The sequence below is a fragment of the Borostomias antarcticus genome, assembly GCF_949987555.1.
Source record: "Borostomias antarcticus genome assembly, chromosome: 6".
Lineage (NCBI taxonomy): Eukaryota > Metazoa > Chordata > Actinopteri > Stomiiformes > Stomiidae > Borostomias > Borostomias antarcticus.
In genome coordinates this window covers 31,581,750-31,608,986 of record NC_140239.1, presented here as the reverse complement: position 1 = coordinate 31,608,986, position 27,237 = coordinate 31,581,750, and the positions used below count along the sequence as shown (strand labels likewise).

The following is a 27,237-nucleotide window of genomic DNA, read 5'->3' as shown; positions in this document are numbered from 1 at the left end:
CTTTCTTTGCTTCCATTCGCTGCACTCTCAGCAAAGCGTTAAGGTAGGAGAGCCCAAGGCGCAGGGCCCACACTCACAAGAGAGGAAGCCATGATGGCCGTTCATGAGAGCAACCCAGTGGCGGTGGCGTTGGAAACTGGAACCTCGCCCGAGTGTAAGCAGGAGTACCTCACCACATCCAGCAACATCTACACGGCCATCCTGAGCAGGAACGAGGCCGTCAAGGACGCCAAGAGACTGAAGAACTTCTTGGAGCTGCGAGACAAATACGTACGCAAGAAAGTGCTCTTCGAGGACCCTCTGTTCCCGGCGAATGACTCGTCTCTCTTCTACTGCAGTAGATTACCCTTCAAGGTTGAGTGGAAGCGTCCGTCGGTGAGTGTCCCCCTCTCAGGCTCTCCTCACAGGGGAACGGTACACGTCATGAACCCTCTATGTGACCCATACGTCTCAGCATGCCCGGGGCGTGGCTAGAACCGCACGCTAGGGAGGCGGAGGAGCTGATAGTTGCGCCAATAGGGAGGGACGTCCCTCTAGGAGGGACAGTCAGCGCTCCTTTAAGGAGTGACTTTCACCAGATACTCCACATTTCACACGGTTACTCCTACAGTATCGCCTACTGCTGCAGAAAACCTCTCATTTGTTCAGATGATTGATGAGGTAGCAATAAGAGGTATTACTACAATTTAACTATTATTATTATTATTGTTTTGTATTTGTTTTGTTGTTATTTGTGTATGTGTGTCAACACTGTAAATGAGAGAAATCTCAGTGCTTTACGAGGATAAATAAAGGTTTGAAACATTAAATATGTCACAGCCAGGCGCTCATTTTGTAATAAACTTTTAATATGCCACAAAATGATTCCGTCACTTCCTGCAGGGGGTGATTCAGCTCTGAGTCTGAGGGACATAGTTCTGCTTTGACATGTTCTAGAATCATCCACAGCTGCTGGGTCTGTGCACCGGCTTGGCCTTGAGAGAGACCTGGCTTATAATCAGGTTTGGCCTTGAGAGAGACCTGTCTTATAATCAGGTTTGGCCTTGAGAGAGACCTGTCTTATAATCAGGTTTGGCCTTGAGAGAGACCTGGTTTATAATCAGGTTTGGCCTTGAGAGAGACCTGGCTTAGTAATCAGGTTTGGCCTTGAGAGAGACCTGGCTTATAATCAGCCTCGACAGCGCCTGTGACCTGGCTTTCTCCCGGATAGGACGCCTGTGTGTTTTAAACTAGCCTAAATCCCACATTCTCACTCCAACATAACATGCATGCAAATATTGCGTTGACATTTCATAGAGCAAACATTAAACCTCATCAAATGACTACATTCATATTCCAAACTGATACAATAGTCCAGCGTAATCATTCCAAGACTGTCATGATTGTGGCCGCTTAACTTTGTTAAGTGCTGTTGGGCTTCCCTAGGATGAGATTCAATATTTCTTTATTTGTCACATGTAACGTACGTTTACAGTCACAGTGAAATGTTGCTGCCAACTCCAAGATTATGCTCAACAACAGATAGACACAATTTACAAATTTACAAGTTACAAATTACACAATAAGTACCATTTCTATACATGATAGAATAAGGGTATGAAAGATAGGTATTGGTCTTGATGGATTATGTACATGCTATATATGGATATGAATGAATGAATAAATAAATAAATAAATAAATAAATAAATAAATAAATAAATAAATACATAACCCAGAGGGGGGGGGGTTACCAAGGGTGAGTGAGAAAATAGCACCCAGGAGAATGAGGCTGGCAGGTCACTGCCAGAGACACCAGGAGCTGCCAGCCAGAACACGGGTGCTGTGGGAGCCGACACACGGGCATCGGTCACGAGGGCGTCCCACACTGACGTACATGGACGTACTCAAGAAAGATGCAGGAGCGGAAAGTACCGGCGAGCTAGACAGATGAATGGAGGATCAGGAAGACTAGAAGCACCGAATGGCTCGTCTGAAGAAGAACTAGAGAGAGAGAGAGAGAGAGAGAGAACAAGATATCATCTACTGTGGTAGAGTACATTAATGACCACAGCCACTGTTACCACAGATACTAAATCTCACTCAGGCCAATTACACATAGTGACATCATTAACAAACTACAGTAAAAAAACAAAAAACAACAACAAAAAACAGTTAAAAACAGTTTAATCTAAACTCACGGCAGCACAGTGGTATACAGTCTACTCTTTCTGGTTCAGCCCAGGAGTGGAAGGGTTAACTGGTCATCGCCTCGCTGCATTGACCCTGTTGAGAGCACCCTCTGGGTCTCAACCTCTGACCCCGGGTTTTGACCTAGAGCAGCTGCTTCTAAATAACAACGTGTCCATAGTTGCCTTGATCAGACATGCTCTTCTACCGCAGACAGAGATGTTGACCTGAGATGAACACCGTCACCGTGGCCAAGTCCTGTCCTCTTCCACTAAGCTCACAGCTTAAAGTCGCACAGAAACGGACGTTTGAGATCATCTAACTTCCGTAGTTTGACGTATTTCCGACGCAAACAAGCTATGAGGGTGGGACATATGTTTAGAGGAATTTGATTGGAACATTGACAAGTGGACGGGTTTTAAGAACTTTAGACAGATTCGATAGAAGGAGAGCGTTGATTGACGGGTGGATGTCGTGAGATTATTGGCCTAAAATCTAAGGTACCTGTTGTCGTCATTGCACGTGACCTACCGTTTTCCAGGAAGTAAGAAATTATATACTTTGATATAAGATTACAACAGAAGTAACATTTTGTAATTTTTTGGGCATACATCGTTGAATAGGTGAACACTATGACCAATTATGTGAACCAAAATGGGACAGAATGCTTTTTTCATTTCAGTGCGACTTTAAAGGCGGGTTTTTGCCAAATAGAGTAGGGCAGGTTTTTGTGTAAAGAAATCCACCCACGCCCACAATACTATGTGCCACGCCCACAATACTATGTGCCACGCCCACAATACTATGTGCCACGCCCACAACACTATGTGCCACGCCCACAATACTATGTGCCAGTCCTTTCTGCTCATTACAGAGCTGTGTGTTACGCTGTTGGAATGAGGGCTCCACTTTAGAGCTGTCTCTCCACCATGTCCTGTCTCTCCACCCTGTCCTGTCTCTCCACCCTGTCCTGTCTCTCCACCATGTCCTGTCTCTCAACCATGTCCTGTCTCTCAACCATGTCCTGTCTCTCCACCATGTCCTGTCTCTCCACCATGTCTTGTCTCTCCACCATGTCCTGTCTCTCCACCATGTCTTGTCTCTCCACCATGTCCTGTCTCTCCACCATGTCCTGTCTCTCCACCATGTCCTGTCTCTCCACCATGTCCTGTCTCTCCACCATGTCCTGTCTCTCCACCATGTCCTGTCTCTCCACCATGTCCTGTCTCTCCACCATGTCCTGTCTCTTCACCATGTCCTGTCTCTCCACCATGTCCTGTCTCTCCACCATGTCCTGTCTCTCCACCATGTCCTGTCTCTCCACCATGTCCTGTCTCTCCACCCTGTCCTGTCTCTCCACCATGTCCTGTCTCTCCACCATGTCCTGTCTCTCCACCATGTCCTGTCTCTCCACCATGTCCTGTCTCTCCACCATGTCCTGTCTCTCCACCATGTCTTGTCTCTCCACCATGTCCTCTCCACCATGTCCTGTCTCTCCACCATGTCCTGTCCCTCCACCATGTCCTCTCCACCATGTCCTGTCTCTCCACCATGTCTTGTCTCTCCACCATGTCCTGTCTCTCCACCATGTCCTGTCTCTCCACCATGTCCTGTCTCTCCACCATGTCCTGTCTCTCCACCATGTCCTGTCTCTCCACCATGTCCTCTCCACCATGTCCTGTCTCTCCACCATGTCCTCTCCACCATGTCCTGTCTCTCCACCATGTCCTCTTCACCATGTCTTGTCTCTCCACCATGTCGTGTCTCGTCACCATGTCCTGTCTCTCCACCATGTCCTGTCTCTCCACCATGTCGTGTCTCTTCACCATGTCCTGTCTCTCCACCATGTCCTGTCCACCATGTCCTGTCTCTTCACCATGTCCTGTCTCTTCACCATGTCCTGTCTCTCCACCATGTCCTGTCTCTCCACCATGTCGTGTCTCTTCACCATGTCCTGTGGCACTTTAAATAGTTGTGAGCTGATGACTTGGTCCACTGTCTGTGTTTTCCCTTTGGCTCTGTTACGAACCCTGTTGCTGAAGAGGTTTTTGGCAGGGTCTTGCACCCAGGGGTGTTGACAGGAATTTGGTGCCCCATGAAGAAGTCGGTGGTTCGAATCCCAGCTCCTTCTGACGACATGTCGAAGTGTCCTTGGGCAAAGACACTGAACTGCTCCCAATGAGCAGGCTAGCACCTTGCATGGCAGCTGCCGCCATTAGTGTGTGTACTGTATGTGTGTGTGAATGGGTGAATGAGAGGCCTTCATTGTAAAGGGCTTTGGATAAAAGCTATACTATATACTATATAACTATATAAGTCCATTTACCATCAGTGGCAGCTGGTTTTTTGGGCCCCCTCCAAGCTGGGGCCCCCTGAGTCACTTCCCCGTAACGACACCCCTGCTCGAACCCCCCTCCCAGGTTTATATGATATTTGAGCAGCTGTATTTTTGGACGCTCATCAATAAAAAATATTTCCTGACAAAGATCAAGGGCCCAACGTCGAATTACACTCTGCACAACGCAAATGTCTCTCCACACGCTTATGTGGCTTCACAGACTTTGATTATGTTACTATTATAGTACACATGCTTTAACTCTCCTCGTGCATAATGATGTAATGATGCCTTAATACATGAAGACAGTTTTAACTTGTTGTTTTTGTTGTTGTGTCTGTGTTTTGTTGTTTTGTCTGGCTATTTCTTCTTCTTCGCTGAACAGGAAATCTGTGAAAATCCCCAGTTTATCATAGATGGAGCCAGCAGGACAGACATCTGTCAGGGAGACCTGGGTACGTATGCAAATATCCTCATGCTGAAATGGACACGGTCACAGTTGATATTATTTGGATTAAATGCTTAAATTCTGTATGTAGGCGTTTTTAAACAGTCAGTGTAGCTATTTCCCTGAACGGAAGGCAACATCGCGGAAAATCTTCAAAGGGCAAAAACATGTCCAGTGGACGTCATTGGACGCGTTTGACCTTTGAAGTTTTTACGCGATTCCATTGTCCGGGTAGGGAAACTACGGAAGAGCATTAGGGCCAACAGCTGAGTTTTTTTCTTAGAAATTCTGACTTTAATCTCAGAAATTCTGACTTTAATATCAGAAGTTATTTCTGACTTTTTTTCTTCAGAAAAATTCTGATTCTTTAAAGTCAGAAAAAAAATAAACTCAGTTGTTGGCCCTAATGCTCTTCTGTAGGAAACAGCTACACCGACAATGATTTTAAAAAGTCCTCCCCACAGAAAAGTCCTCCCCACAGAAAAGTCCTACCCACAGAAAAGTCCTCCCCACAGAAAAGTCCTCCCCACAGAAAAGTCCTCCCCACAGAAAAGTCCTCCCCACAGAAAAGTCCTCCCCACAGAAAAGTCCTCCCCACAGATCGAATCCAAATACAGTAACAGCAACTGAAACGAGCATGACTGTCCCCCTTTAAACTGCTTCAAGGCTCAAACAGCCACTGACAGTATATGAGTCTACAGTACTACAGTACATACAAGATAAGCCCCACTGAGCGATGAGGACTCCGCACTGAGATATGGCAGCTCTGAATGAGATCACACCTCATAGAGCACACATAGCATTTCATCATGAGTCAGCCATGCCCAGAATGAGAGCAGGACCCTCTGGCACTTGGAAGGAGAGGGAAGAATCTGAGCGACTCTGGCAGCTGCGTATGGTATCCCAGAAGCCACTGGGGGTAGGGTACAGGACGGGGCCATGTGATGTGGCAAAGCTGGATGGGTATCAGTGAGACCTGAGACGCACCAGGGACACAACCAAGCTGCTTACACACACACTGAGACGCAGCAGAGATACAACCAAGCTGAGCGCCCTGCTTATACACACACTGAGACACACCAGAGATACATACAACCAAGCTGAGCGCCCTGCTTATACACACACTGAGACACACCAGAGATACATACAACCAAGCTGAGCGCCCTGCTTATACACACACTGAGACACACCAGAGATACATACAACCGAGTCTTCCTGCACGTCCTGTTTTAGCCACAATGCGTTATTGTTTGCAAGATGCATGAACCGTCTTGGGAAGCTCCATGGGTGGTGGCCCTCATCCTGCCCAACCCACCACAGAGTCTGATCCCAGGAACCCACACCCCCAGGAACCCACACCCCCAGGAACCCACACCCCCAGGAACCCACACCCCCAGGAACACACACCCCCAGGAACCCACACCCCCAGGAACCCACACCCCCAGGAACCCACACCCCCAGGAACACACACCCCCAGGAACCCACACCCCCAGGAACCCACACCCCCAGGAACCCACACCCCCAAGAACCCACACCCCCAGGAACCCACACCCCCAGGAACCCACACCCCCAAGAACCCACACCCCCAGGAACCCACACACCCAGGAACCCACACCCCCAGGAACCCACACCCCCATGGTCTAGGGCAGAACCCACACCCCCAGGGTCTAGGGCAGAACCCACACCCCCCGGTTCTAGGGCAGAACCCACACCCCCAGGGTCTAGGGCAGAACCCACACCCCCATGGTCTAGGGCAGAACCCACACCCCCCGGTTCTAGGGCAGAACCCACACCCCCAGGGTCTAGGGCAGAACCCACACCCCCATGGTCTAGGGCAGAACCCACACCCCCAGGGTCTAGGGCAGAACCCACACCCCCCGGGTCTAGGGCAGAACCCACACCCCCATGGTCTAGGGCAGAACCCACACCCCCAGGGTCTAGGGCAGAACCCACACCCCCAGGGTCTAGGGCAGAACCCACACCCCCATGGTCTAGGGCAGAACCCACACCCCCAGGGTCTAGGGCAGAACCCACACCCCCATGGTCTAGGGCAGAACCCACACCCCCCGGTTCTAGGGCAGAACCCACACCCCCAGGGTCTAGGGCAGAACCCACACCCCCCGGTTCTAGGGCAGAACCCACACCCCCAGGGTCTAGGGCAGAACCCACACCCCCATGGTCTAGGGCAGAACCCACACCCCCCGGGTCTAGGGCAGAACCCACACCCCCATGGTCTAGGGCAGAACCCACACCCCCAGGGTCTAGGGCAGAACCCACACCCCCAGGGTCTAGGGCAGAACCCACACCCCCAGGGTCTAGGGCAGAAATAGGACCTCTGTTACCCAGCTGTTACGTACAGTAGCATGTGAGTCAACGTGTCTAAAAACCCCGTTAATTCCCGGATGCTGTTGCTGACAGGTGACTGCTGGTTTCTGGCGGCCATCGCCTGTCTGACGCTGAATGAGAAGCTGCTGTACAGAGTCATCCCTCCAGACCAGAGCTTCACAGAGAACTACGCCGGAATCTTCCACTTCCAGGTATCTGGGCCGGCCGCCGCCTAAGAGCCACGGCAACGGTCCTCTGAGACTCACCGGGCTTTATCACATTCATGTCATGTTCAGATCATGCTTATATCAGTAGGATGCTGGTCAAACCGTCTTATACTCAAGACATAACAAACAACCCCTCCATTCTTCCTGTGTTACTGAGTAACGGGAAATCAATCAATCAAAGCTTTATTTGTATAGTGCATTTCATACCCAGAGGCAACACAATGCGCTTTACAGAGAACAAGGGAGGTGGGCAGACGACCCACCCCTACATATTCCAGAGGGAAGCAAAAAAACAGTAATCACCCGGGGGTCAGATAAGTGAGCTGTAAAAATTCTTCCCTGACCCCTCTCAACAAGGCGATCGAGCAAGCTCCTGGAGTATGTTTGTCTACCAGCTAAGAACATTTATAAAGCAATACATTACATTAAATTACATTTCAGAGTAAGAGAGGCTAAAAAGCACCATAGGAGAGACATGGCAAACAACCTTTCTTCCGGTGTTACCGAGTGAAAGGAAAGATCCGGCACACTGCTGGTAGCTTGAAAAATATCACTTAATAGGACAAACAACATTTAGATCCGTTAGGATCTTCCTCAGCTCTACAGAGGTCATGAACCCTCCTTATAAAGTGGTGGAGGTCACATGACTGGTGATTGAAGGCACCTGGTCAGTAATAATAATAATAATAATAATAAACTTTATTTATATACTATAGCACCTTTTTAAACAAATGTTACAAAGTGCTTTATAAACAATCATCAGCACAGGAAAAAACACATATAGTGGCAAATATAAGTAAAACGTAATTTCAAATATGAATATATTTATTGTAATGTAATATTCAGGCCTACAGTGTAGTATTCAAAGGAGGCCTATGCCTGTATTAAATAGTCACAGACTAACCTGTAAGGGTAATACTTACAGTGACAAGCAAGCAGCCTTCCTGTGTTAGCGGCCATGACCTCTGACCTCTGAGTCCCCTGCCGTCTCCTCCAGTTCTGGCGCTACGGAGAGTGGACAGACGTGCTGGTGGATGACCGCGTCCCCACCTGCAACAACCGGCTGGTGTTCACCAAGTCCATCAGGAACAACGAGTTCTGGAGCGCCCTGCTGGAAAAGGCCTACGCCAAGTAAGTGTGAGGATGAAGATGAGGATGATGATAATGATGATGATGACACAGGCGTAGTAATAATGCTCTCTGTGGAGCGGCGGTGTCCACAACACATGTTTGTTTCACTGTCACTACAGTATCTATCTATCTATCTATCTATCTATCTATCTATCTATCTATCTATCTGTCTGTCTGTCTGTCTGTCTGTCTGTCTGTCTGTCTGTCTGTCTGTCTGTAGGTCTATCTATCTACAGTATCTATCTATCTATCTATCTATCTATCTATCTATCTACAGTATCTATCTATCTACAGTATCTATCTATCTATCTATCTATCTATCTATCTATCTATCTATCTGGATATTTCCCTCCACGCCACCCGTGACCCCTTCACCCCCTCTCTTCCCTTCCATTTTCACCATCTTAGTTCTGTTCTCCTCTCACATGCAGACCAGGGTTCTGTTCCTCTCTCACATGCAGACCAGGGTTCTGTTCTCCTCTCACATGCAGACCAGGGTTCTGTTCCTCTCTCACATGCAGACCAGGGTTCTGTTCCTCTCTCACATGCAGACCAGGGTTCTGTTCTCCTCTCACATGCAGACCAGGGTTCTGTTCCTCTCTCACATGCAGACCAGGGTCCTGTTCTCCTGTTCCTCTCTCACATGCAGACCAGGGTCCTGTTCTCCTGTTCCTCTCTCACATGCAGACCAGGGTTCTGTTCCTCTCTCACATGCAGACCAGGGTCCTGTTCTCCTCTCACATGCAGACCAGGGTTCTGTTCCTCTCTCACATGCAGACCAGGGTTCTGTTCTCCTCTCACATGCAGACCAGGGTTCTGTTCCTCTCTCACATGCAGACCAGGGTTCTGTTCCTCTCTCACATGCAGACCAGGGTTCTGTTCCTCTCTCACATGCAGACCAGGGTCCTGTTCTCCTCTCACATGCAGACCAGGGTCCTGTTCTCCCCCCTAATGTGTGTCCCCCTGCTGGCCAGGCTGCACGGCTCCTACGAGGCCCTGAAGGGAGGCAACACCCTGGAGGCCATGGAGGACTTCACCGGGGGGGTGACGGAGTTCTTTGAGATATCCGACGCTCCTAAAGACCTGTACACCATCATGAGGAAGGCCCTGAACAGAGGCTCTCTAATGGGCTGCTCCATCGATGTGAGTCAAATCAAATCAAACTTTATTTGTATATTTGTAAAAAAGTCCCGCCACCTAGTCCTGGGTCTGCCCCGCGGCCTCCTCCCAGTCGGACACGCCCGGAACACCTCCCTAGGGAGAAAGATAGTCACTTACTATAATAAGAGGAGGAACTACACTGTGGTACTGAAGAGGTCTTGTGTTCCTCTGTGGTACTGAAGCGTTCTCGTGTTCCTCTGTGGTGTTGAGGCGTCTCGTGTTCCTCTGTGGTGTTGAAGCGTTCTCGTGTTCCTCTGTGGTGTTGAGGCGTCTCGTGTTCCTCTGTGGTTCTGAAGCGGTCTGGTGTTCCTCTGTGGTGTTGAGACGTCTCGTGTTCCTCTGTGGTTCTGAAGACATCTCGTGTTCCTCGGCCCTAAAGTCCCGTCTGGTATCTCTGTCTCAGGTCCCACCTGACCAGTGTGAGGAGAGGACCGTCCATGGACTGGTAAAAGGCCACGCCTACTCCATCACCGCGCTGGAGGAGGTGGGATCAACATCTGACATTTTAATAGCATTTAGCCGAAGCTTTTATCCACAACGACAAAGGACAATAAGCACATTTGTGTAGAGTAAAGTGAACTGACCTCCAAGTCATCGTCAGTAAAGCCTTCTTTTTTATATATTCAATTCAATTCAAACTTTATTTCAGACACAGCCACAGGGAGGTCCAGAGCACAATAAAATACATACAATAAAATACATACAAACAATTATAAAAATAAAAAAGACCTTGACTAAGTGGAAATGAGTTCATATATATCAATCTATACAGTATCAACATATAGATATACCAAAACATGAAATGACAGGGTAGCAGTTGGAAACAGTGGAGGAGTGTTATGAGATTGAGGGGTTTAAGTTGTGTAGTTGTATTAACGGGAGGGAGGGAGAGGAGTCGGCTACTGCAGTGTGACTGACCGGAAGTCTCTTCCTCAGTGTGACAAGGTGACAAAAGACACCAAGGTGCGTCTGGTGCGCATGAGGAACCCCTGGGGTATGGCCTTATGGACCGGGGCGTGGAGCGCAAAGTAAGGCTTCTGAAACACAACCAGCTGTACACATCTAAAAAGACTAATTTACGTTGTGTAACTTCCTCTTGTAAACCTCTTCTTTTACCAGATCGAAAGACTGGTCCTACATTGACAGGGCGCTCCAGGCCAAGCTGAAGAAGCAGACCGTTGAAGAGAGCGAGTTCTGGTGAGATGAGCCGACCAGAACGGACAGCCCCTCCTCGCAAATATCCGCCGTCACCAACCTTCTGTATTCTTCTCCTCCTCCTTCACCTCCTGCGACCCCTCGTTCTTTTCTGCTCCTCTCTCCCTCCTCTCAGGATGTCCTTCGAGGACTTCGGGAGGAACTTCACGAAGATCGAGATCTGTAACCTGACCCCCGACACGCTGTCCAGCGACCAGCCGCACAGCTGGAAGGTGGTGGTGAACGAGGGCCGCTGGGTGAGAGGCAGCTCTGCGGGGGGCTGCAGGAACTTCCCAGGTACCCCTCTCTGCGTCCGCGTCCACTTCCTGTCCAGCTCCATGTCTGCTTCCTGTCCACCTCCGCTTCCTGTCCACCTCCGCATCCACGTCCTGTCCACCTCCGCATCCGCTTCCTGTCCACCTCCGCGTCCGCTTCCTGTCCACCTCCGCGTCCACTTCCCGTCCCATCTGTACATCCTGTCCCCAAAAACACCAGACGATGTCCAGTGGGCTCATCAGGAGCCGTAATAGTAGAGATTAGGAGAGTGGACATTAAAACTCACTGAGATAACTTTTTAATAGTTCAATATTCACCTTTACTTGCTATTAGTTTATGAATTGGCCTTAACAAGACCCCAAACATCGTTTTCATGACATGAGACTGCATGAGACCCTTTGAATTTATTATTTTAGTATTTCGATGTACTGGCTAGCACACTGGCGGGAAATCTTGTGGTGGAAGCGGAAGTGATGCATTTGCGTGTGTCACAATATCAGGAAGACAACAAAATCTTCGCCCCACACATTTATCTACATGCACATAAAGGAAAGAAGAGCGTTATTCACCTGCACTGAAGCCATCCTTCCAGAAAGTTCATCCAGTAGCTACAATCTTCCAGTCCAGTCTGCTCCACACACGTTTGCTATCATATTTTTTCCCATCATTACAGCGAGTGAGTGGGGGATTGTGGGAAGTGCGGTTCTTAAAACGCAGTGCTGATTTTAACACGACCAGAGAGGCCGCCAAAGTGCAGAGATATCTCATGTAGCTTTAAAGAGAGACTTCTGAATGTGAAAAATACTTACTTGACAAACAGGGCCCTCGTCCACTGGAGATGCTCTACCAGAGGGAGGTAGTTGTGTATCTCTAGCGAGTCTCTCCCCCCCGATCACATCGGTAGAGATTCACCAGCACCACTGAGGCCTCCCCTCTACCCCCCCCCCCCCCCCCCCCCCCCCCCCCAGACACCTTCTGGACCAACCCCCAGTACCGTCTGCGTCTGTACGAGGAGGACGATGACCCGGAGGACGGGGAGGTCACGTGCACCCTGGTGGTGGCGCTGATGCAGAAGGGTCGCAGGAAAGAGCGCAACAAGGGCGCCACGCTCTTCACCATCGGGTTCTCCATCTACGAGGTGAGGTCATCGTATCCAAACAGCAGCCAGACACCCAGAACATTCCACATCAGCCATCTTGATTTTAATCTGTGTGGTGATTAGGGATGTAAGGATACACTAATCTCACGATACGATACACGATATTGGGTTTACGATAACTATACGATACGATACACTAAGGGCAGGTGTGAAGCGTTGCAGTAGCACTGCTGTTCACACCAGTAGTGCATTTCTCCACATCTCTACTCCAATACACTTTGTGAATTTAGAGTTTAACTGTTGTAATATCATGGAGGCCTAGAGACAAAAGACATGTTTGTTACCAGCGTTGAGTAGCCAGCGTTCACTGATATACAATAAACATATCACCATATTGGTTTCACCTTGACGATACGTATTGTGACGTTTCTGTATCGCGATATATTGTGGCACAATATATTGTTACACCCCTAGTGGTGATGTTTCACTTTACTGTCCGCTTACGTTCTCCACAGGTTCCCAAGGAGGTACGGTCATCGGGGAGGAGGGCCTTGATGTGATGATGTCACCTGTCTCCCAGAATGCCGCTTGTGTGTGTTTGCCTCCGCTTCTGAACCACAGAACACGTATCGTAGCTCCGGCCGCTGTCCTCTGTCTCACATGTGATCATCTGTCCTCTGTCTCACCATGTGATCATGTGTCCTCTGTCTCACATGTGATCATCTGTTCTGTCTCACCATGTGATCATGTGTCCTCTGTCTCACCATGTGATCATCTGTCCTCTGTCTCACCATGTGATCATCTGTCCTCTGTCTCACATGTGATCATCTGTCCTCTGTCTCACCATGTGATCATGTGTCCTCTGTCTCACATGTGATCATCTGTTCTGTCTCACATGTGATCATCTGTCCTCTGTCTCACCATGTGATCATGTGTCCTCTGTCTCACATGTGATCATCTGTCCTCTGTCTCACCATGTGATCATCTGTCCTCTGTCTCACATGTGATCATCTGTCCTCTGTCTCACCATGTGATCATCTGTCCTGTCTCACATGTGATCATCTGTCCTCTGTCTCACCATGTGATCATGTCCTCTGTCTCACATGTGATCATGTGTCCTCTGTCTCACCATGTGATCATCTGTCCTCTGTCTCACCATGTGATCATGTGTCCTCTGTCTCACATGTGATCATCTGTTCTGTCTCACCATGTGATCATCTGTCCACTTGTCTCCTTCAGTGTGTACAATGTCAAATGAGTGTATCCAACAACCTGTATTACAAAATAAGCTAAAACTAGCATATGCCCCCCCCCTCCCACACACACACACACACACACACACACACACACACACACACACACACACACACACAGCTGTGTGGCAGCAGAGAGCACCTGCAGAAGGACTTCTTCCTCTACAACGCCTCCAAGGCCAAGTGTAAGAGCTACATCAACCTGCGCGAGGTGACGGAGCGCTTCCGCCTCCCCCCCGGGGAGTACGTGATCATCCCCACGACCTTTGAACCCAACAAGGAGGGAGAGTTCATCCTCAGGGTCTTCTCTGAGAAGAGGAGCACGTCGGAGTGAGTCTCTGAGCGCGGTGGGACTGGGACGATGTGGTGGGGGATTTGTATGCGTGTGTGTGTATGTGTGTGTGTGTGTGTGTGTGTGTGTGTGTGTGTTATGCTTACGTGGGTAGGCATTGTGCAGGTTTGTATGAGTGTTTGTGTGAGTGGATGAAGAGAGGTTGGCAGTCAGAGGACTGGAGATATTCAGTCTCCTGACATTACATTACATTACACTACATAACATTACACTACATTACACTACATGACATTACACTACATTACACTACATGACATTACACTACATAACATTACACTACATTACACTACATGACATTACACTACATTACACTACATGACATTACACTACATTACACTACATGACATTACACTACATTACACTACATGACATTACACTACATAACATTACACTACATTACACTACATGACATTACACTACATTACACTACATGACATTACACTACATAACATTACACTACATTACACTACATGACATTACACTACATTACATTACATTACACTACATTACACTACATTACACTACATTACAGTCATTTAGCAGATGCTTTTATCCAAAGCGACTAACAATAATTGCATTTAACGTAGGAAAAGCCAATGTACTACTACTTGCCAGAACTCACAAGTGCATCTCCTTTCTAGAACACTAACTTCTAACTGACTAAGAGCATCATCTAGTGCTGAAAGCAAAGTGCAAGAATAGCAATTTCAAATACACTAGATGCTGACATTGTGCCGTGTTGTGATCTAGGGAGATTGCGGACACCATCGGGGCTGACGACATCCTGGTGAGAACATTCATCTGTGTTTCCTCTCAACACAGCCGTTCCCTGTCCCCCTATCCACCTCTTCTATGTTAATACACACCTTTGTTCTCCACTTAACACCATGTTAATAACCCTTCTCCGACCGCTATCACTGTTTCAAAGGGATGTCCTTGAAAACAGGCTCTTTCCTTTCATGTCTATCCTCCTTTCATGTCACCGTTTCCTCATGTCTTCATTCCCACCGTGTGCAGCAGCGCAACGCCGGGAAAGACAAGGTAATGCATGCATGTGTGCATCTGGTAATGCATGCATGTGTGCATCTGGTAATGCATGCATGTGTGCATCTGGTAATATTATACTGTGTGTGTGTATATATATACTCATATATATATATATGTGTATATATATATATACATATATACACACACACATATACAGTATATGCGTGTATGTTAAGCCTTTCTCTACCTTTTCCTTCTGGAGAGCATCACAACTTTAACTCAGCTGTTATTTCACATGCTGATATTAGGCAGTGGAATATGTATCTGTATTCTTTTCTCTTCTCTATTCTGTCTGTCTGTCTTTCACCACCGATCATCTCTTACTTCTGTCTCTCTTCTCCTCCTCTTCCCGACCCCTGACCCTCGACCCCTGACCCCTGACCCCCGACCGCTTCTCCTGCGCCCGGCCCTACCAGCCCATCCTCTTTGTGTCCGACAGAGCGCGAGCCAACAAGCAGATCGAACAGTTTGACATTGAAGCGGCGAAAAAGAAGAAAGACAAGGTTGTTCTCTTTTGAGAGAGAGAGAGAGAGAGAGAGAGAGAGCAGGAGAGAGAGGGAGGGAGGGAGAGAGAGAGAGAGAGAGAGAGAGAGAGAGCAGGAGAGGGAGGGAGGGAGAGAGAGAGAGCAGGAGAGAGAGAGATAGAGAGAGAGCAGGAGAGAGAGAGAGAGAGAGAGAGAGAGCAGGAGAGAGAGAGATAGAGAGAGAGCAGGAGAGAGAGAGAGAGAGAGAGAGAGGGAGAGAGAGAGCAGGAGAGAGAGAAAGAGAGAGCAGGAGGGAGAGAGAGGAGTGTGTGTGTGGAGAATCATGGCGTTTATCCAGTAGATCTAGAATGTAAGAGCCGTGTTGTTCTGTGTAAAGAAAATGTGAGGGAAATGTGAGGGAAATGTTATGGAAATGTTATGGAAATGTTAGGGAAATGTTATGGAAATGTTATGGAAATGTTAGGGAAATGTGAGGGAAATGTTAGGGAAATGTGAGGGAAATGTTAGGGAAATTCCATCCCAGCAATTCCTGTAGGTGGAGTTCAACCCAAACAACTCTTCCATGCCTTCCAGAGCAACCATTAGCACAGCTTAACCTTTGACCTGACATAATTTGTGGAAACCCTAGATGAAGCAGACCACATATCTCCCAACCGGGACAGAAACAGCCCACTGAACCACCATCGGTCAACCGATCTCAAGTGGCTGACAGCACCTGTTCAGAGGGCTGTATAGTTACACACTCATTGGTATGAGCTTCTGCCCTGTTGTGGAGGTGCTACCCTCTTCTGGTGGGAAGGTGTATTGCGTTCCCCGTTTACAAACAATTAAAGTAATTCAGTTGTCCAACATGGAAGAGGACGTGAGGGAAAAAGAGGGGTTTCATTCTTTAACCCAGTATCTTACCCGTGTCTAATTTCTTCCTCCATCTCTCTCTCTTTCTCAGCCCAAAGCTCGCGTGCAGCCGGAGGAGAGTGCGGAGGATAAGCAGTTCAGGGCCATCTTCGCGCAGATCGCTGGTGAAGTGAGTACTGGGGGCACAGACGGACTATGACATGATGGGCCCCTGGGCACAGACACGTAAAGGCCCCCCCCACCCATTTCATTTATCAACATTTTTTTTTTTTTTTTTTAATTGAGTTTTTCAAAGTGAATGTTTAGGCTATTGCTTCAGTTATTCTGGAGAATTTTTGAGGCTCTGTTATTGAATGAATGACTAAGCCTTTTGACTATGTGACAAGAAATGCAAAGGGCCCCTGAGCTCTTGGGCCCCTGGGCCTGGCACGCCCGTTCAGTAATATGTCTTTGACTGGGGGGGGGGGGTAACTGGGAACAGAGTTATAATGGAAAAGTGAATGTGTATAAAACCTGTCCAGTAGGGCAGTCTGGGAGGTCTGGTTCAATGTGAGATGTCTTTCCTTCTTAGGATATGCAGATATGTGCCAATGAGCTCAGAGTGGTGATGAAGAGGGTGTTGGAGAAACGTGAGTGCACCTCGTCTGTGACTTCCTGCTGCACTTATATCAAAAGCTTTACAATGGCCTCTCATTCACCCATTCACACACACACTCACACACCAATGGCGGTAGCTGCCATGCAAGGTGCTAACCTGCTCATAGGGAGCAATTTGGGGTTCAGGGTCTTGCCCAAGGACACTTTGACATATGGACAGGAGGCGGGATTCGAACCGCCAACCCTACCATTATTGGACGACCCGCTCTACCACTGAGCCACTTCTTCTCATCTCCCCCCCTGCGTACTGTAGCCTCGATGGTTCTGAGTGATCAAACCTCATTTCCCCCCAGATAACGAGCTGAAGACGGACGGGTTCAGCCTGGAGAGCTGTCGCAGTATGATCGCGCTAATGGACGTATCCTCTGACCAGGAGAGCGCTGCCCAGGGCAGAATGACATCACAGATGACATCACTTACCCCAGCAGTTCCATAATCCAATCAGATCAAACTTTATTTGTATAGCGTATTTCATACACAGAGGCAACACAATGCGCTTTACATAGAGCAATGGGAGAGTGGGCATACGACCCACCCCTACATATTCCAGAGGGAAGCAAAAAAAACAGTTTCACCCGGAGGGCAGAAAAGAATAGAAATTCTTCCCTGACCTCTCTCAACGAGACGATCGAGCAAGCTCCTGGAAAATGTTTGTCTATTGGCTAAGAACTTATACAGAGCAGTAAACATGGGCTAGATACTTCATAAGAGAGACATGACTAACGGTAGAGTGCACAAATAGTTCCAGAGAAGTTTCCTACATGGTCGGCCATTATGTGTTAGCTATCCCTGTAGTCTCTAATATGATATTAAAGTGAATCATATAACAAAGCACAGTGAGCACTTAGCAGAACAGGCTCAGAGAATGTCATGGGGAAACAGAAAGCAGAGAGCCAAAGGTGAAAAAGCGGTCGGGTCGGCTGGATGAGGACCGTACTCATCCATCACAGTAGCTCTGTTGCCTTGAGTTCGCTTGTTTTGTCCTAAGCTCCTCCTCTCAGACCGACGGTACGGGGAAGCTGAACCTACAGGAGTTCAAACACCTGTGGAACAAGATCAAACAGTGGCAGGTAGATGGACAGAGATCCTACTCTCATTCACATAGAAGCCAACTGATGTTGTTTATGACTGTTTATAATTGATTAGATGATTGTATTTAGAGGTGTGTAATTAGAAGTGCGTCCTCCCAGCTCAACACAGCTGACTCATCACCCATCAGAGAAATGACTTGTGCATATAAAGTGTATATTTTTATATTAATTCTAAGAGCCGGGACATCTCCTTCTACTCATCGTCCTGACCCAGGCACCCGATACCTCCACCAAACCTTTAACTTGGGGAGTAGTCCTCACTTTCTCACGCTCTTCAAGATGGACAGCGTGCCCATTAGTATCTGTTATGAAATGCTAGTGTGAGACGATCAGAAGATCAAACACAGGCCTAAAAACTAAACTCAGCACGTGCCCAGCATCATAAAGTACGTTGTTTTCCGCAGGTGATCTTCAAGCTCTACGATAAAGACGGATCAAGTTCCATCAGCAGTTTTGAGATGAGGAACGCAGTCCGTGATGCAGGTCATCCATCAGATCCACACTTCAAATTGAATCTGTGTAAAAAAAAAAACTAAAAAAAAACAAGTAGTCCTACCTTCATCCACGACACTCGTCTCTTTTTAGGGTTCCATCTGAACAATCAGCTCAACGACATCATCGCCATGCGCTACGCCGACGAGCACCTCAACATCGACTTCGACAGCTTCATCTGCTGCTTTGTGCGTCTTCAGGGAATGTTCAGTAAGTAGGCCTGCAAACCCGATGTTCATTAAACACAAACCTTAGTTAGGATCGTGAACTAAAAACCAGGATGATGCCGTTTATCCTGCGTTCTCCTTGCAGGGGCGTTCCATGCCTTCGACAAAGAAGGATGCGGCACCATCAAGCTGGATGTTCTGGAGGTGAGCCCACCTCAGCGTTAGTTTCACATGCAAACAAACGAACCAGAAGGTTTCTTACATTTTCTCTTTCTCTCTCCTTGCAGTGGCTCCAGTTGACCATGTATTCTTGACCGCCTGGCGTCTGTCTGCCCTCCTGTGTGTCTGCAGTTCACTCTGGCTTCGCTTTCACTGGCCACCACCAACACACTGGCTGATTCAACCTACCCCTCTACCACTAACACACCTCTGCTTCTACCTACCCCTCTACCACTAACACACCTCTGCCTCCCCCTACCCCTCTACCACTACCACACCTCTGCCTCCCCCTACCCCTCTACCACTAACACACCTCTGACACCACCTACCCCTCTATCACTAACACACCTCTGCCTCCCCCTACCCCTCTATCACTAACACACCTCTGCCTCCACCTACCCCTCTACCACTGACACACCTCTGCCTCCCCCTACCCCTCTATCACTAACACACCTCTGCCTCCCCCTACCCCTCTACCACTAACACCCCTCTGCCTCCACCTACCCCTCTACCACTAACACACCTCTGCTTCTACCTACCCCTCTATCACTAACACACCTCTGCCTCCCCCTCTACCACTAACACACCTCTGCCTCCCCCTACCCCTCTATCACTAACACACCTCTGCCTCCCCCTACCCCTCTACCACTAACACCCCTCTGCCTCCACCTACCCCTCTACCACTAACACACCTCTGCTTCTACCTACCCCTCTATCACTAACACACCTCTGCCTCCACCTACCCCTCTACCTCGGTCACTGCCCTCATCCTTGGCAACAGGCAGACTGCGCAGGCTGACCGGTAAGAGAGGTCACCCTACGGCCCGGTTCATCTGGAGTATCAGAGCACCAGCAAACAGCGCTGCTCTGAGGGACTGGAGACTGCAATAGCTGTGTAAAAGTGTCATGAATGTTTTGTAACAATAAGAAGTGTACAGTAGATTCTCAGAGAGGTGAGAACGGCGCTTAAACCCGATCACTGAATGTGAGCAATGATTGAATGTGTTGTCTGCTTGGGATCTGAACTGAATAAAATGTTTTTGTGAATAAACTATTGATATGTACTTTTTACTAGACAAATTAGTAAAAGATATAAGACCCTATTGCATTTGATTGCTGTGTAGCCTACATGTGTACAAAGTCATTATGCATGTTGTACAGAACAGGCCTAGTGAAAGAGCCTAGATATGACCTCATATGCTATTCAAATTAAATCCAGCTGATTGATTTTCCATCACAGAACTGAAGAATGTTGAATAAAAATATGGATTAAGAATATTCACTTTATAACAGTAGATTTTTTCAACAACAAAAATTATGAATAATCCTTTGTATGTAAATAATTTCTGTTTTATTTTTTCCATTGATCACAGCAAACTCTAAGCCAAGCCTCCACCCCAGTCCATCAGTTAGGGATTGTCGATTTAAATGCAAAATCCTCTCATGAACATGACAATGTGCCCCAGCTGTAACTCAGCTCAGTGAAAACCATGTCATCAAAACTTGAACATCATCAAAACATGAACGCCAGACTTGTAAAGACGCGTCCATGGCTGCAGTCAAACTGGTCCTTGTGGAAATGGCAGCCTAATAAACAGGAGTCATGAAGAAATGCTGAATCCCCAAAGCTGAGATGGCCGTTGTTGAGCATATCCATATATACTGTACCATACCACCATATATACTGTACCATACCACCATATATACTGTACCATACCACCATATATACTGTACCATACCACCGGTCATCAATATTAGACCTGGAAGTATAAGTTGCAGACTGTGTGATCCCTGTGTGTATGCTGGCCTCTCCTGAGGCTTAATAACCAAAACCATGGCTCGTACTGTGTTGGTTGGCAAAGTGACTCAAGGTAAATGATACAGTATACTTATGTAAGGGAAGAGTACACAGAAGTTATCCACTGGTACATCACTAGAAGTACTGGTAGTACTTTTTATATTAAGGTCCTCTTATTAAGCATTAGTTAATAGGCGATAAGGTCCTTACAAGATGCTTATTAACATTAATGTGTTAAGACATTTATAAGTGTTAATATCATTATACATGTTTGTTAGACTATAAGACATTTATAAGAAACGTGTTAAGTGCATAAACTGCTTAAGAACGTTTATAAAAGCCTTTAGTTTCTTACACATGCTTATTATGCATTAATAATACACTTATATTTATAAGACACTTAAGTATAAGAAACTAATAACTTTTATAAGCATTCTTAAGCAGTTTATAAACTGTTAACATGTTTCTTATAAATGTCTTAATCTAACCATAAATGTGTTTATAATGCTATTATTAACACTTATAAATGTCCTAACACATTAATGTTAATAAGCATCTTTAAATGATCTTATTACCCATTAACTAAAGCTTAATAAAAGGACCTTCATATAAAGTTACCAAAATATGTATATTGTGTGGGTCCCATATATTAGATGATGATGATGATGATGATGATGATGATATTAGAGTTCACTTTGTACAGTATTAGGGATGACCATTTTTAATGACTGCAATTGGTAACTTTTTGCTTTCAGATATTCCAATTTCTATCCCATTTTTAATATGAACAATAACATTAATACTATATAGGCTGTTATTTCTGCTGGCAGCGTCACGGTTAGAGAATCCCGAGGTTCATTTCTGGGTAGAGCGTCTAAATGGTGGTTGACGCTGCTGTTGTGGAGCCGTGCAGTAAGCGGTCAAAATGTCCGTTCTCTCCACAACATCACATTCAGAGCCTCTGATGCGTCATTGCATTCAAATCACTGTATCTGATTTCTGCACTGTACTCTATCACGTTACTATATAACGATACATTTATCCCCTCCCACCAAATGCAACTGATATGCAAAGTGGCATAATTAATATTCAATTATTCGTGCCCATCCCGACTTTCTATTACAAAAATAATGAAATGTCCCAAGCTGAACGTGTCTGATGTCCACACCGTCGCTGCTAAAACAGACCTCAGATCAGGTCTCAGGTGTCCAGCTTGCTGTCCATCTCCACGTGGGTCTGCATGTGTACAGGCAGCTCCTGGAACAGGACAGGCCAGAGAAAAGTTAAGATAGAATGTTATGAAATAATAAGAAATAATGTAAAGCAATAATAAGATATTATTATAAGAAAATGTTAAGAAATAACAAGATATCCCCTTAGGTATAGGTACTGCATTTGTAACGCACTCCCCATCCAGTTGTTACACTGGCCCGGAGCGCCATTCACACACCAATGGCGGCAGCTGCCATGCAACGCGCTTGCCTGCTCATTGGGAGCAATTTGGGGTTCAGTGTCTTTGCCCAAGGACACTTCAACAGGTAGTCAGGAGGAGCCGGGATTCGAACCACCGACCCTACGATCACTGAACGACCCGCTCTACCAACTGAGCTATACCGCCGCCACCGCCATCCCCTTAAAACTCTTCATAGTCGGACTGCTACACATCCAGCGTATTTCTTGTTTTCCAGACCAGACGAGCTCTTGTAAACAGTCCGTTACCTTCGGAGAGTTTTTCCCGGTGAAGAAGTCGCAGTCCCTCCATCGGCACTTGAGTGTTGGCTGCTGTGGGTTGCTATGGTCACCGAGCAGGTGCTGGAGCAGGTGGTCCTTCACGCCGAAGATGAGGCAGCAGCCGTGCCACTGGGTCAGGGAGAGGAACAAGGAGAGGAACATCTCAGACAGGGAGAGGAACATCTCAGACAGGAGAGGAACATCTCAGACAAGGAGAGGAACATCTCAGACAGGAGAGGAACATCTCAGACAGGGAGAGGAACATCTCAGTCAGGGAGAGGAACATCTCAGACAGGAGAGGAACATCAGACAGGGAGAGGAACGTCTCAGACAGGGAGAGGAACATCTCAGACAAGGAGAGGAACATCTCAGACAGGGAGAGGAACATCTCAGACCAGGAGAGGAACATCTCAGACAGGAGAGGAACATCTCAGACAGGAGAGGAACATCTCAGACAGGGAGAGGAACATCTCAGACAGGGAGAGGAACATCTCAGACAGGGAGAGGAACATCTGACAGGAGAGGAACATCTCAGACAGGGAGAGGAACATCTCAGACAGGAGAGGAACGAGGAGAGGAACATCTCAGACAGGAGAGGAACATCTCAGACAGGGAGAGGAACATCTCAGACAGGGAGAGGAACATCTCAGACAAGGAGAGGAACATCTCAGACGGGAGAGGAACATCTCAGACAGGAGAGGAACATCTCAGACAGGGAGAGGAACATCTCAGACAGGAGAGGAACACAGGTGTGTGTACAGGTGTGTGTGTCTCAGGGAGTGTGTATAGGTGTGTGTGTGTGTCTCAGGGAGTGTGTACAGGTGTGTGTGTCTCAGGGAGTGTGTACAGGTGTGTGTGTCTCAGGGAGTGTGTACAGGTGTGTGTGTCTCAGGGAGTGTGTACAGGTGTGTGTGTCTCAGGGAGTGTGTACAGGTGTGTATGTCTTAGGGAGTGTGTACAGGTGTGTGTGTGTCTCAGGGAGTGTGTATAGGTGTGTGTGTGTGTCTCAGGGAGTGTGTACAGGTGTGTGTGTGTCTCAGGGAGTGTGTATAGGTGTGTGTGTGTGTCTCAGGGAGTGTGTACAGGTGTGTGTGTCTCGGGGAGTGTGTACAGGTGTGTGTGTGTCTCGGGGAGTGTGTACAGGTGTGTGTGTGTCTCAGGGAGTGTGTACAGGTGTGTGTGTGTCTCAGGGAGTGTGTACAGGTGTGTGTGTGTCTCGGGGAGTGTGTACAGGTGTGTGTGTGTCTCAGGGAGTGTGTACAGGTGTGTGTGTTTCTCAGGGAACGTGTATAGGTGTGTGTGTGTCTCGGGGAGTGTGTACAGGTGTGTGTGTTTCTCAGGGAGTGTGTACAGGTGTGTGTGTTTCTCAGGGAACGTGTATAGGTGTGTGTGTGTCTCGGGGAGTGTGTACAGGTGTGTGTGTGTCTCAGGGAGTGTGTATAGGTGTGTGTGTGTCTCAGGGAGTGTGTACAGGTGTGTGTGTCTCAGGGAGTGTGTACAGGTGTGTGTGTGTCTCAGGGAGTGTGTAGAGGTGTGTGTGTGTGTCTCGGGGAGTGTGTACAGGTGTGTGTGTGTCTCGGGGAGTGTGTACAGGTGTGTGTGAGCGCAGGTCTTACCCAGCAGCGATAGTTCTCCATCAAGTTGAGTTTCACAGCTTGGACCGTCCCGTCGTAGCAGCCTGTGTATATCTACAGGGTCAAGAACACATGAACCATGAACCATGGCGTCCATTCTACCAACAAAAATAAGCAAACTCGCACACTGAAGCTCCAAGGAATGTACCTTTACTAGGGATAGATAGGACAACGTTTCGACTGACGCGCAGACCTCGTCTGGTCTCGTCTGGTCTCGTCTGGTCCTATCTATCCCTAGTAAAGGTACATTCCTTGGCGCTTCAGTGTGCGAGTATTCTTTATTTTTGATCGTACACCCACTGCTACTCAGCACCTACCAGATTGAGGATGTGCATATGACCACACTATCATTTTGTCCATTCTACCAACACCAACATCACATTCCTCTCTTCATCATGGGGAAACTATCTTCCCTGCCAACTGACAACCTTGTTTCCCGTCTCAAAACACACCTCCTCATACAGGCATACTCACTTCATCATTTTTGAATTTTTAGATTGATATTTATAACCGTTTTGTTATTGTTGGAACTGTTTGTGTCTGTGTTTACTTGTTTTTAACCATGTGTTATGAAAGGCGCCTTGAAATAAAATGCATTATTATTATTATTATTATTATTACTATTATAAGTCATTTGAAAAAAGCCTATTTGCTGATGGAGCGAAGGTCCCTTACAAGGTCAAGGTCAACTTTATTTATAAAGCACGTTTAAAACCACTTTGCTTACCACACTTTTATGGACGGCCATGCACATCACCATGTCACTGTGACCCCCGTACACCTGCAGACGGTCATGGGACTGCACACAAGCACACCCACAGAGAAAATGAGCTCTCAAATTAAGCAATAAACCACGAGAGGCCGTTATAGTGATTTTATAACAGCTAGGGGGCGTTGTTAGGCACGACGCGAAGCGCTGTTATAAAATCACTAGAACACACGGCCTCGAGTGGTTTATTGCTTTTATACAACGGTTACTACAGCTATTAGTGTAAAATAGACACACAGCAATGTAAAATATTAACATTTATTCAAAACGAAGCATCATTCCCTCAATTCCGCCGAGCGAAATAGTTCCCCTAACAAATGGGTTGCCAAGCAACAACAACAACTACAATGCATTGGATCAAATGGGAGGCGTATTAATACTGAAAATGGAATGATATGCGGTCCCAGGTGTGTGTTACAAAGTATTTTAACACGGCTTCCAGCCAATCAGAATCAAGAACCAGAACTAACCGTTGTATAATAAGACATTGTAAATGCTTTTACCTGCTGAGTGAAGGGTTTAAAAGGACCATACCGGTCTAAATGTGATTTGATCTCCTAAAACTAGTCACCCAGCGTTTATCACATCACCGCAATCCATTTGCTGAAGTAAAGCTCACGCTTAAAGATGTTTTGCATTTTCGCGTTTTACTTATATTTCAGAAGTTGAACGTGATGGCTTTAAAACCTATTTTTGAATTGTTCCCTTGTTGCGCTGACAAACTTATACGTTTTAAAGCCATCACCTTCAACTTTTGAAATGTAAGTAAAACACGCAAATATCTTTTTATTGTGAGCTTTGCTTGGGAAAATGGACTGCAGTAATGTGATAAACGTAAGGTGACTAGTTTAAGGAGATCAAATCCTATTCGCCTTATTCACCTCAGATGCCATATCGGTCAGTCTGACGTAATGAGGGGTGCGGATGCGGAAGTGCCCGTTGCCTTCGATGTTAAAAGTTCGCTGTAAAAACACCACTTCAAGAACCAAAATAGTCATCTATGGCTCAACTATGGCTCATTCGCCTGTGATACCGGTGAATTAGCCATAGTTAGCCGTCAGCTGCAATTACTCCGATGTATTTCCAAACGCGAAATCAACGGCAGTGAAAAACAGAGTCTGGACATGATGAGTTTGTAACCCCGATAGTGTATTCAGTCTGTTATTTTGACTATTTCGGTTCTTGAAGTGGTGTTTTTACAGAGAACTTTTAACATTAAAGTCAACAGGCACTTCCGCATCCGCAACCCAGACTGACCAATATGGCTGCCAGGTGAATAAGGCGAATTTAGAGCGGTATGGTCCTTTCAGCAGAGGCTGAGGCAGGAGGACCCTCTCGGTACCTGTAGCTCGTAGACGCGCACCAGCTTGTCCAGACAGGCGGTCACCATCACTTTCCCCAGGACTTCCACGGCGGTGACGGCGTGGGTGTGTCCCTTGTAGATGCGCACCAGCTCTCCGGTCTGCACAGCGAGGAAGAGGGGGGAGAGGAAGGGTCAGCGAGATCGTCTGTCTGCAGCCAAACATAGTTGTCATTCCTGCCTCTATGGCTTATTGTGAAGGGATATTGATTTACAGTTCGCTATACTGTATGTGAAACGTCTTTCATTAAGAGTGACTTTCTTTTATAATAATAATAATAATAATAGTAATCATAAATCAATTTATTAATTGATTAATTAATTATTAAGCGCATTGCTCAAACCCAAAGGCCTGTAAAAAAAATAAATAGGAAGAAAAAAATAATAATAAAAAGGAAGAAAAAAAAGAAAGATCATAAAATATGTTTAAAAAACACTAAATAGGTCGGTAAAAACAGTTAGTCGTGACACCGTGACACCTGAGGGCCAAGGAGGAGAGACGACCAGCTGTCTTTGGTGTAATTGATTTTTCACTTACTGTACCTGTACAGGACTTTGGTGGATTTTAGTCGTTTTAAACGTGCTTTATTAATAAAGTTGGAGTTGAGATGAGCTGAGTTGGGGACGTGAGACTCACATGGATGTTATGCGCGTGGACGGACGTGTCACTGGAGCCGCTGAACACCAGGTCGTTCACCACCTGGAGGAAACAACGCGTAGGGACTCTCACAGACGACCTCTCGACCTCTCTCTAGGGCTGGGTTTAAAAAATCGATTCTGAATCGATTCTGAATCAAATAATTCAGAATCGATTCATGAATCCCCAAATCTATCTTTTATTTAATGAATGAATAAATGAAGGAATTAATAGTTCATTAATTCATTCAATGATTCTTTCATTCATTCATTTTTGGAAATCAGTATCGATACCCAGCCCTAGTATTGATGTGTTAACAGTCATGTA

The 27,237-nt window shown here is 46.9% G+C and overlaps 2 protein-coding genes across 2 annotated transcripts in view; one reads left to right on the top strand and one right to left on the bottom strand.

The window, feature by feature from the left end:
- Positions 1 to 93: 93 nt before the first annotated feature.
- capn3b (calpain 3b) lies at positions 94 to 19,167 on the top strand (the record flags this gene model as incomplete). Its single annotated transcript, XM_084440158.1, has 23 exons — positions 94 to 375; positions 4,888 to 4,957; positions 7,369 to 7,487; positions 8,500 to 8,633; positions 9,608 to 9,776; positions 10,198 to 10,278; positions 10,731 to 10,822; positions 10,914 to 10,991; positions 11,125 to 11,285; positions 12,233 to 12,402; positions 12,879 to 12,890; positions 13,738 to 13,946; positions 14,719 to 14,755; positions 14,986 to 15,009; positions 15,432 to 15,518; positions 16,447 to 16,524; positions 16,927 to 16,984; positions 17,306 to 17,370; positions 18,014 to 18,082; positions 18,508 to 18,586; positions 18,689 to 18,805; positions 18,908 to 18,966; positions 19,050 to 19,167. 23 exons carry the CDS (start codon positions 94 to 96, stop codon positions 19,074 to 19,076), a joined length of 2,277 nt encoding a protein of 758 aa, XP_084296284.1. The 3' UTR covers positions 19,077 to 19,167.
- A 2,191-nt stretch (positions 19,168 to 21,358) lies between these two features.
- The window catches only part of znf106b (zinc finger protein 106b), a 16,001-nt gene continuing 10,122 nt past the window's right edge, over positions 21,359 to 27,237 (bottom strand). Inside the window, exons 14-19 of the mRNA XM_084440156.1 lie at positions 26,911 to 26,973; positions 26,256 to 26,375; positions 24,872 to 24,943; positions 24,127 to 24,198; positions 22,499 to 22,639; positions 21,359 to 22,036 (exon numbers count right to left, since the gene is read on the bottom strand). Of these exons, the coding sequence (XP_084296282.1) occupies positions 21,980 to 22,036; positions 22,499 to 22,639; positions 24,127 to 24,198; positions 24,872 to 24,943; positions 26,256 to 26,375; positions 26,911 to 26,973 (525 nt within the window). The 3' untranslated portion in view covers positions 21,359 to 21,979. The remainder of the gene's footprint in view (positions 22,037 to 22,498; positions 22,640 to 24,126; positions 24,199 to 24,871; positions 24,944 to 26,255; positions 26,376 to 26,910; positions 26,974 to 27,237) is intronic.